The 10,499-nt window shown below is 42.0% G+C and overlaps 1 protein-coding gene across 1 annotated transcript; it reads right to left on the reverse strand.

Moving 5' to 3' along the window:
* Nucleotides 1-284: 284 nt before the first annotated feature.
* Nucleotides 285-9,670, reverse strand: nradd (neurotrophin receptor associated death domain). The gene is made up of 6 exons (XM_074653814.1): nt 9,265-9,670; nt 5,061-5,193; nt 4,518-4,871; nt 2,934-3,141; nt 2,662-2,804; nt 285-1,074 (listed from the first exon to the last, which is right to left on the reverse strand). Exons 1-6 carry the CDS (start codon nt 9,301-9,303, stop codon nt 761-763), a joined length of 1,191 nt encoding a protein of 396 aa, XP_074509915.1. The 5' UTR covers nt 9,304-9,670; the 3' UTR covers nt 285-760.
* Between the last annotated feature and the right edge of the window lie 829 nt (nt 9,671-10,499).

The following is a 10,499-nucleotide window of genomic DNA, read 5'->3' on the forward strand; positions in this document are numbered from 1 at the left end:
TAGCTAGTCAGGACAGATATACTGGAAAAGGGGAGAGAGAGAGGGGACAATATAGGCATAGTCCACCTTCGGATAAAATTGCGTATGGGATTTACAGGAAACAATGCATTTATGTTCCCCAGTGTAACTAATTTTATCAGACATGAGTGTCACTGATAACTGCTGGCTCTCTTACAACAGTAGCAGAGCTGTTAAATTACTGCTACTAACCCAATTTTTCTACTTCTGCTGCTTCACAGTAAAAGCATTTACCTGGTGAGGGTGGCTTAAAGGATAGGTTCAGATTTTTTCAAGTCTTGGATGAATTGAATGTTTTATTAATATTAATAAAGTCAGACTGGTTATAAGAAGTTTTCAAGCTCTTAAAGAGCAATCTAGATGTTGGTCAGCTAGATTTTTGATATTTCTGTAGCTAGTTTTGCCCAGAGCAGATCCGTAACGGGTCCGGAACGAATGAGCCACTTCATGAAGGGATCCAAATCGGATCCGGACCAGATGAGCTGCTTCTGATGATTCTTTCATGCAGCTGGATCCATGTAAAATCAACATGTGACATAAACTGGGGCACAGGAAAGTGATACAAGAATATGTTTTGTTCTCTTCGTAAAAACTGAATTAAAAGTGTCCAACAAAGCATCAGAACCATCAGTGACAGCCTCCGACAGCGACAGAGGGGTTGATATCAGAGTGCCTTCCTTGTCATTTCAATGAAAGTTCTTCACTTGAGTCTGTTAGTGTCATACGTGCGTTTGAGGAGCCTTCAGACCAAAGAAACGCCCTGCGTTGGGCAGTTAAGAGCTGTTACCACGTCGGACCTCTCAATGCGGGCCAGTGCAGAACAGAGCGGTCCCAGAGTGCAGCCTTCTTTCTGGGCCCAGTTAGAGAGGAGCGTGTGAGCGGGAGCCTCTCCGTGCCCAAACAGGTCCAGCTGTTCAGGCTCATAGCCCAGCGCTGCGCCCAGCTGCCTCCACCCCCGACCTCCTCCCTCCTGCAGGAGGCGCTCCACCTCTTCCTGTCTGTGGGGGGGTAGGTTGATGTACTGACGGTTGTCCTGCTTGCTGTCCCTCTTAGTACCTGTGGATACAACAAACAAAATTAGCTTACCATTTGGCTATTTGTACTTAAAAAATGATAGGAACCGATTTTCAATAATAATAATAATATTTAAAATATTATTAACGGATACGATACTCCAAATTAAATGACAGACTTAAAACACAGGTCTAACGATACCTCTTTTTAGAAATAACAAGTCCAACAAGCGTGAAATTAGAAAGCTTCCGTGCCATTTCTCTTGTGGGGAACATTGTGAACTTAAAGGTACCCTGTCGAGTTTCTCTTGTAAATAAACAAACTTATATAATTACTAGGGCTGTCAAAGTTAACGCGATAATAACGCATTAACGCAAATGTGTTTTAATGCCACTAATTTCTTTAACGTATTTACGCAATCAATCTTCCGGTGGTTCTAGCGGGCTCCGTTTTAAAGCTAGAGTGAAGATACTGGCATCATATGAAACTACAAAACCTAAGGAATCCATACTAACATGTATGAGGTTAAATAACGCTCCAAACTTGCACAACATTTTGGCAAGGAAAAACTGTCATGGCCATTTTCAAAGGGGTCCCTTGACCTCTGACCTCCAGATATGTGAAAGAAAATGTGTTCTATGGGTACCCACGAGTCTCCCCTTTAAAGACATGCCCACTTTATGATAATCACATGCAGTTTGGGGCAAATCCTAGTCAAGTCAGCACACTGCCATGTTATGATTTGAGCATATTTTTTAAGCTAAATGCAGTACCTGTGAGGGTTTCTGGACAATATTTGTCATTGTTTTGTGTTGTTAATTGATTTCCAGTAATAAATATATACAGACATTTGCATAAAGCATCATATTTGCGAGAGTATTAAATACTTGACAAATCTCCCTTTAAGGTACATTTGGAACAGATAACAAAATGTGTGTTTAATTTGCGATTAATCGCGATTAACTATGGACCATCATGCGATTAATCACCATTAAATATTTTATAATCAAATTCCTTAAATAATTTACAAAGCCAGTTTTTTTTTTTTTTAAAGTAAAGTTTATAAAAAAATGTAAACCTGCATTGATCACTAGCTAGCAGCGTTCCTCTTTAATGCCTTTTGTTGGCTCCGTTTTTGGTGCATTACTGCCACCAACTGTCATCATTGGAATAGCCTGAAGCTAGCATCATGAAAGCATGTACATAGGCGTCTTTGTGCGTTTGCATAAGATACAAGAAACAAATAGGAGACCAACTCACAAAAACACTGCTCAAATAGCGCTGCTAGTGGACAAATACTCCACCTTTAAGACAAAGTGGAGGAAAATAGTGTTCTGTCTGGAACTGAATTTCCCTTTATCTAATACAATCTGTTGGAAACTGTATCATGTCTGCCTACATCCCTAATGAGCTCTGAGAGCAGCCACAGGTGAGCGGAATCAGCATGCAATCAGTGCTCCCTATAAGTAGGAGTGGAGGAGAAGACCATTTCTCCGTTTGCCCTGTTACCAGCCATACCTGATCCCCTGCCTCCAGCCCTCGCCACTTCGGTCACTTTAACACAATCCTCTATATTAGAAAGTCCCACATCATTTGAGGTTTTATAAACAAGGACTCTGTCTGGCATACCTTTGCTTGGCTGGTTGTCCTGTAGGCTGTGAGAGTCCAGAAAAACGCCGCTGTCACTTTGGAGCTTTTCTCCCTCTGGAGACGCTCCCAACTCAGCTGCTCGGGCCTTAGAAAGAGCCCTCTTCTGTTTACATGATCTCCAGCTGAGAGGAGCAGAAGAAAACAATGTCAGTTAAGCTACCCACAGGGAGCTATTTTTCATTGCAGAGCCAATCGTATCATCTTTATTACTTCCATTTAAGGACCAGGACCCGTCCCTAGTGAAAACTCACCATTTATAAGCCACATAAAGAAGCAGGCCCAGCACCACGGCAGCCAGGACAGACACGTAGGCCAGAATGTTGTTGTTGCCTCCCTCGTCCTGCGGGGTAAACTTGGGCACACCAGGGGAAGTACTGGTCTCCCCCATCTCAACATCTGTCCAGCTAGGAGCATCAGACCCACCCAGAGGAGGACGAGACAGAATGTGCAGCTTCTTATCTGTTGAGATTGAGAAAAAAGGAGAGACGTGTCAGCGGCAACTGTATCTTTGCATCTGCACATGTGCACATCAGAAACACATTTGGGCTGCATAAATTAGGGCCTGAAATAATTCCACAGAAGCCTGTACGCCTGATGTAATGATAGCCTCAGTCATCCCGGTCCCCTGGGGTTTTGAAACCTTTCATTCCCCCTGTTTCCAGCCTCGTTCTGCCTCCTGCGGTCTGCCTATTTTAGGTTCAAACGCTACACGGTACTGTGCTGACCTCTCAGGGGTCAAAGGGTCATGATATATGGACCAAGAGTGTGTACAGATGACCTTACTCCTGGAGAGCGTGTGTAGCCATTTGGGAGCGAGTAGACTAGTTGTCAGGGTCAGCAGCCTCCCTTGGCCTTAAGGTTCTTGGGGGCAGTTAACCTTAAGACCTGTCAAGCTCCTACCAATTGGATTACAGCACTTAAGTGGGCTCTTTTCTCACTCCTCATGTTTCTCAGCTCAGAGTGTTACAGAGTGTTCAGATGAGGTGTGGATGCAGGTGTTGACCACATGTCCTTGGATTCTCACAGACCCTCCCACTCCCTGTCACCCTCCCTTTAGCTCATTCTTTTATCTTTTTATGTTTTACTATTGCTGCCTTCCCCTGCATTAGATATTTAAGGGAAAGGCTGGCACTACTACTGGAAAATCCCTTGAAAAACCAAAACCAACGATGCATTAGTCCGTCTTTCGATACTTTTCAATTTCCTTACGCCCATTCGTTCCTAGTGAAGACATACATTTTTAAAAACTGGTTACAATTTCCTGTTTTAAACAGCAGGGACGGTAGTTTTTAGCAATCTTTACTCAAACAGGAGTAAATTGTGTTTGTTGTGGACTATTTTCAGTTGCGTATTTGGTGCGCTAGTAAGAATTTACAGCAGCAGGACAATGACTGTAGGATTGATTCAAAATGAACTGTTTGTTTGTAGGATCAATTTATTGTTTCTTGTCCTTTAGAGACGATTAATCGATTAGTTTTCAACTATTAAATCAATCAATTCTCTGTTTCCAGCTTCTTAAATGTGAATACTTTCTGGTTTCTTTACTCCTCTATGACAGTAAACTGAATATCTTTGAGTTGTGGACAAAACGAGACATTTGAGGACATCATCTTGGACTTTGGGAAACACTGATCGACAGTTTTCAACATTTTCTGACATTTTATAGACCAAACAACTAATCAGATAAGCAAGAAAAAAAATGTAACAATGAAAATAATAGTTAGTTGCAACCCTAGTGTCTTTTCATGGGATTTGTTGACTTTTATAGAATGTCACCAAACTCATATTTAAAAATCCAATGTATGTTCTGAGTCTAACTCTTCCTTCCAACTCACCCATGCACAGTGTGTCAGAGTTGGGCATGCAGTGTCGGATCTCCACCTCGCTGTCAGAGCACTGGGTGCAGGTCTGGCAGGGTTTGGTGCTGATATGCTCCTCAGAAAATGTTCCCCTGCTACAGGTCTGGCAGTTTGTGTCTCCCTGTAGGCCACACTCCCGGAGAGCACCCTGGCCACGAGTGCATTTGGAGCACGGGGCACACAGGCCGTGGTCACTCAAAAAGAAATAGCCGTTGTCACATTCACATTGGGTGTCTTGAATGGCAGAGCAAGAGGCAAACATGGGAACACTGGGTGGGCATTTGGCGCAGGGACGGCAAGGACCGAGGCCTTCGGATATGGAAAACTTTCCTGGAAAAAACAGATAACAATATCAGTGTCAGTATGGAGAAACTGTGTTTCTCTCACACATATCAGAGATGAATGATGAGACATTACCGTTTAAATCTTCCAGCCTCTTGCACAGATGACAGACATAATGATAAGGCAGGTGAAACATACTCTACATTGGTGCAGTAACATTAGATTATAATTGCTTACCCTGTGGGCATGGTGTGCACTTGGTATCCTCTTTCCCACACTCGACCTCCACTCCGAAGCCAGCGGGACACAGACTGCAACACTGGCCCGATTCAGTGAACTGGCCGCTGGCACAGGCATCTCCCAGAGTAACCTACAGTAAATAAAATGACAGTCAGAAAACATACCACCACTGTGTGACTAAACAAATACTATCTTATGTCTTAGAATCAGCAGTCACGGGGTTCATATTTAACTTATGGGGCCGCCAAACAAGAAAACCACAGACGAGTTTTTTTCTTTGTCCAAGGAGTTTTCTCCTTTACACCACATGTGGGAAGAAAATCACACACACACATCCCGCCCCTGTGCAACTGAAGAAGCGGGGAACTGGGCGAACTGAAAATGGCCTTTTTTTTATCTTTCTATCTGCTTCAGTTTTCACCCTTAAAGTGCTCCGAGTCCTTATCTGCAAGTGGGTAATGGAGAGCCCAGCTTGAGTTATGACATGAGGGATAGATCAGACATTCCTAACGGCCTGTGCAGCGGGGCTGGTGCCTGTCAGGAGTGGCTGGCTTTAATCAGATGGCTTTAGACCAGTGGAAAGAATAAGATATAAAGGGGGTGAAGGAAAACACTCCGAAAAGGAGGAAGGAAGAAGTAAAAAGAGCTTCCGCCCTCCCACTCGTTCCAAATCAGCGCGAATGACAATGTGTGACTGTGTGTGTGAATACAGTGTATGTGTGTGTATTTCTTGACATCAGAAGGAGGCGGGGGGTTGGGGGGGTTATAAAGGAGACGGTTCCAGCCCCAGGCGAGGGTGTCAGTTAACCAAGGCTGCCCAGCATGCAAGTGTCTGTTTGGGTGAGAGAGGGCCTTTGAAGTCGCAGGTGTGTCTATGCGAAGGTCAGTATTTCGCTAACTCCCTCTGAAAGATGGCATCTTAAACATGCACACATTGAAGGCCCGCTCCGCCCGGGGGCTAACAAGAGCAAACAGATGTCTAACAACTAACCTCCTGCAAAGGGGAAAGTAACAGCTAAACAAGCCACGGATGTCTCTCTTTGTCTCTGAAGTCTGCCAACAAACACGTGTAACGTGTAGGGACCTGTAGAGCCTCCAACAAAAAGGCCATCAGCAGAAACACACACACACACACACACACACACACACACAGACACACACACCGTACCATGCCCCCAGTCGCAAAACACTGAAATGTTCCATGCTGATACTACAGGAGGAACAGCTTTGAAACGGGGCTCGCCTCGGTCCAAAAACAACAACCAGTTTTTTACTGCGGCACTCACAGAGGAGCCTGATGATATCTGAGCAGCAGCCACAGAACCCAGATCAGAGGTATTAAGGTGTCGGGGTGGTGGGATCCAGCAGGCAGGAACCAGTAGGATGTTTGGAGTTGGCAGACTGTGACCGAGCCTGGACCGTAATAACTTGTAGCACTGGTAACTCTGGTTGATCGTCTCCATGTGACAGATGGAATACTAACCAACCTCTTAGCCCTCAATCTATGCTTTGATAAACATTTGGTGACAGTAGCTCTGTAATTTATTTTTACCTCCAGCTTGGATTTCTGTCGTTTCACAAAGCCTGGTGGAGCTCTGTAAGCCTGCCTGGAGGGCAGGAACCGCCAAAGGTTTGGCACTTCACCCAGAGGTGCCCGGTGCACAATGAAATCTTTAGTACATGCCCCCACTAGAGACGAGTGGGAACAGTGATCTACTCAGTGGAGGTATGACTAAGTCATTATCTACTATTAGTGTTTATTGGTATGAGAAAATATGTGCAATTAATATTTATTACACTTAATACTGTAATGAATCAAAAAAGTTTACACTGTATGATTCCAAACTATCATTAGAGAAAATTAGACATAATAACCCATAATTAAATAAAAAAGTGAGTTATGCTTCCTTCCTTTTATGCTTTTTTTAGGTTTTGTAACATCAGAGGACAAAATCAAACTTGCTTAAATGTACTTTAGTGGTACATAAATCAACAAAATCCTACTTTGGTGTAATATAATTTGCATGCACCAAAGAGTATGTAGTCTTCAGAGAGTCTGGAGGGAAAGGAGGGGTGGGGGGGAGGCTGCAGTTGCTTTTTCCATTTAGGTAAGAAGCTGCAATCTGAAGGGATTCCCCAGTGAGAACAGACGGACCACCGAGGAGCACTGCTCAGTGCTTTCAATGGGGCTCTCAACTCCACCACGGCTGCCGGAGTCACTCAGTCATCGCGGATCACACACACACACTTCATTTCAGCCTCCTCTGTGCCTGAGACATTTTCTGTGCCCTTTTGAAGTGAGACCACTTTTGAAGCATGTAGGCTGGAGTTTTAATCTAATCTGCGTGAAAAATAAACACACAAAAGGATGCTCTCTCTCTCTCTCTGTGTGTGTGTGACGACAGTGACCCCGTGAGCCTTCACAAGCTGGCTGTGACGACGGCTACACACACAGAGGTATTTGAGCAGCCTGAGCTGAGGGAAAGTTGTCAAAAAACTGCACATCCATCCCGTCTGCACTGATTACTGTCATTAGTAGACAGGGAGCATGAGGGACAAATTAAAGGACGCACATGGGTTTCTCGTTTTTTTTTTCAGGCAGAAATGCTCACCCACAACTAGGATCTTAAATCAAACATGACAGCGTTTGTTAACCTTTTATCTACTGATTTTCAACTCACACTAAAGAGCTGAGAGGTGGTTCAAATTCCTAAATGATGCTGAAGTCTGCCCCCCAAAGAAATCTGCTTAACTACTCTATGGAAATTCAAATGACTGTGGTAATAAACTAAAGTACCCCCCCACCTACACACACATACTTAAACACACACAAACACACACACACACACACACACACACACACACACACGCACACACACACCACCACCACAAACTGGGAGAAAATTGTGATAATTGCTTTGCTCCGGATATCCAGACCCCAGAAAGCTGGGCCACGTTTTCACCAGGAATTGTCGTAAGCAACAAATATGGCAACATGTACAAGGAAATGCAGGCAAAATGAGTGAAGACTGTCCTCACATACTGTAGGACACAATCACCTCCTGCACTAAAAACACCCAGTGAGTAATAAGAGAATCATTTGCCTACACAAATACTTTTCAGTGGACTAAAGCGACTTGAAAAAGTCACTGTGCTCTGCTTGTTTGAAAAAACAACATCTTAGATTTCAAACAGAAACCCTTTTGACATCACACCCCTTATAATAGGAAAGAGATACACATCTTTCTAAAAGCTCTGAAGTTTTATCTAAATACTTTGATCTAACAAAAGTGCTTTGACTCCGAGGAGCGTGTCCAAACATGACTACAAGCCCCATGGGCTTTTTGAAGTAGATGAGTGTCAAATTATTGTCTGCAACTGTTGAGTCAGGGGCCTTCTTTTCACACTGATCCCGGCTTAATAATATGCTATGAAATGCCACTGAGGCTATAATTTGTTCATAAAATACATCATTTATCAGCTGGGTGGGTGCATAATCTTGGTTAATTGTGTGCTCCTGTGTTTTGTTCTTTTGGTTCCTTCTCTCATAGTGTCTGCACATACATATACTGCCAGGATATGTTTTGTGAAAGTCTGTGTAGATGTAATAATAATAATAATAATAATAATAATAATAATACATTTATTTATATAGCACTTCCTTAAAACAGATGTTACAAAGTGCTTCACAAGACAATAAAAGCAGATAAATAAAGTAAAAGATATGGTAACTGTTAAAACAGAACATCAGACAATAAAAGCAGATAGAGTAAAACACATATGGTAACATGTACAGTAGGTAACTATAGGCCACAGTCCAAAGACAAGCAGCAAAATACCTTCACTTTGGTTCAGTCATAAGAGACTTTACAAAGAAAGACAGGATGAGATTGAATCTGAAGTCTCCTCTCACTCTTTCCACAGTGATTTGCCAGCTATACAGAATGACAACAAACACATTGACCAACAGGGGCTGTGTGTGTGACACAGCAAGCCTTAATGAAATATGGCTCTGTGGTGTAAAACACATTTCCTTTGGGAACAATGGTGTAATAAGACTCAGCTCGGCGGGTGAAGCTCACAATGGCTGCTTATTATGGTGTTATGATGAGAGTGAGAAATAAGAAATCAGCACATGATATTGAGTAATGGAAGTTATATGTGTGTGTTGGTAAAAGCAGTAAATTAACTTTTTGCTTACGTTCAACAGCAGAAGCGCGCAGATGACAAACAGTCTCATGTCTGCAGTCTCCAAAAAGTCCTCCTTTGACTTCCAGACAGATTGGTGCGTCTTAGTTTTCAGTCTGCAGACTCAACAATCGCATAAAAAGTGGCATTAAAAGTTCCACTTCTTTAAATCTAAACGTGGAAATAAAACAAAGCAACTTGTTGGTTCCGCAGACAGACAGGAAAAGTTCGCTCATATAGTCCAGTAGAGATCAGATGTGTTTTTACGCAGCTTCAAAACGCGCAGTAATCCGCAGATTCTCCCATTTGCTTCTTTCAATGCATCCTCCCAGGCTGATACCGTGTAAGTTAACACAAAGTTTCTTCTGTTTCAGCTGGCAGGATGCACGGACTGCCACCTCTTCCCACAGCTTTGCAACAGATGAGGCAGGAAAAAAATCTCCCAAGTGCGAGCAGCTTCTCCAGCCCTCTCCAGATCTCCTGGGCCTTTTCTCCTCCCATCTTCTCAGCTTTCATAGCAGCTCTCTGATTGGCTGCATCACTGCTTGTAATAGAAGTACAATCAGCTCTGACTTTTACAGTATGTGTGTGCTCATATGGCTGTTATACCATCATACCTGCTGCTGGAATCAACAAATAGATGAAAATATTACCTTATATTATATTATAATTATTATTATATTATATTATTATATTATTAATTATGAAAAATACATGAATAAATAGACAAAATACCAGTGTAATATTGTAAAAAAAAAAAAAAGTAGGCTACATTTTACAAATTTGAGGTACTTGTACTTTACTTGAGTATTTACATTTGATGCCACTATTTTTCTTTACACTACATTAATTTGTCAGCTACAAAAACTTTGCAAGCATATTGTATTGTTATGTATTAAACTACCTAACATTATATAAAATACTTAAAATATATTACTTTGACATTAAAGCATCAGTAATCAAAACTCACCTTTTTAGAACTGCTTTTAATGTGTAATTAATATTGTGTGTTTTTATATTTTTATATTTCTATGATGTCCTTGTTTTTATGATAATTTTATCTGTGTAAAGTGTCTTTGAGTATCCAGAAAAGCGCTATATAAATAAAATGTATTATTACTATTATTTATTAGTAATAATAATTGAGTAATATAATGTATAATGTATATCACTCATAGTTGTTTTACTGCAGTACTTTTACTTTTAAAACACTAAGTACATGTTGCTTCATGTATCTTTACTTTAGTC

Source organism: Sebastes fasciatus, chromosome 12 (assembly GCF_043250625.1).
Source record: "Sebastes fasciatus isolate fSebFas1 chromosome 12, fSebFas1.pri, whole genome shotgun sequence".
Lineage (NCBI taxonomy): Eukaryota > Metazoa > Chordata > Actinopteri > Perciformes > Sebastidae > Sebastes > Sebastes fasciatus.

Coding starts and splice junctions, on each gene's coding strand:
- nradd (XM_074653814.1), bottom strand. CDS start 9,303: ATGAGACTGTTTGTCATCTGCGCGCTTCTGCTGTTGAAC. Junction 5,194..9,264: donor GCGCGCTTCTGCTGTTGAAC/GTAAGCAAAAAG, acceptor TATTTACTGTAG/GTTACTCTGGGAGATGCCTG. Junction 4,872..5,060: donor GTGCACACCATGCCCACAGG/GTAAGCAATTAT, acceptor TGTTTTTTCCAG/GAAAGTTTTCCATATCCGAA.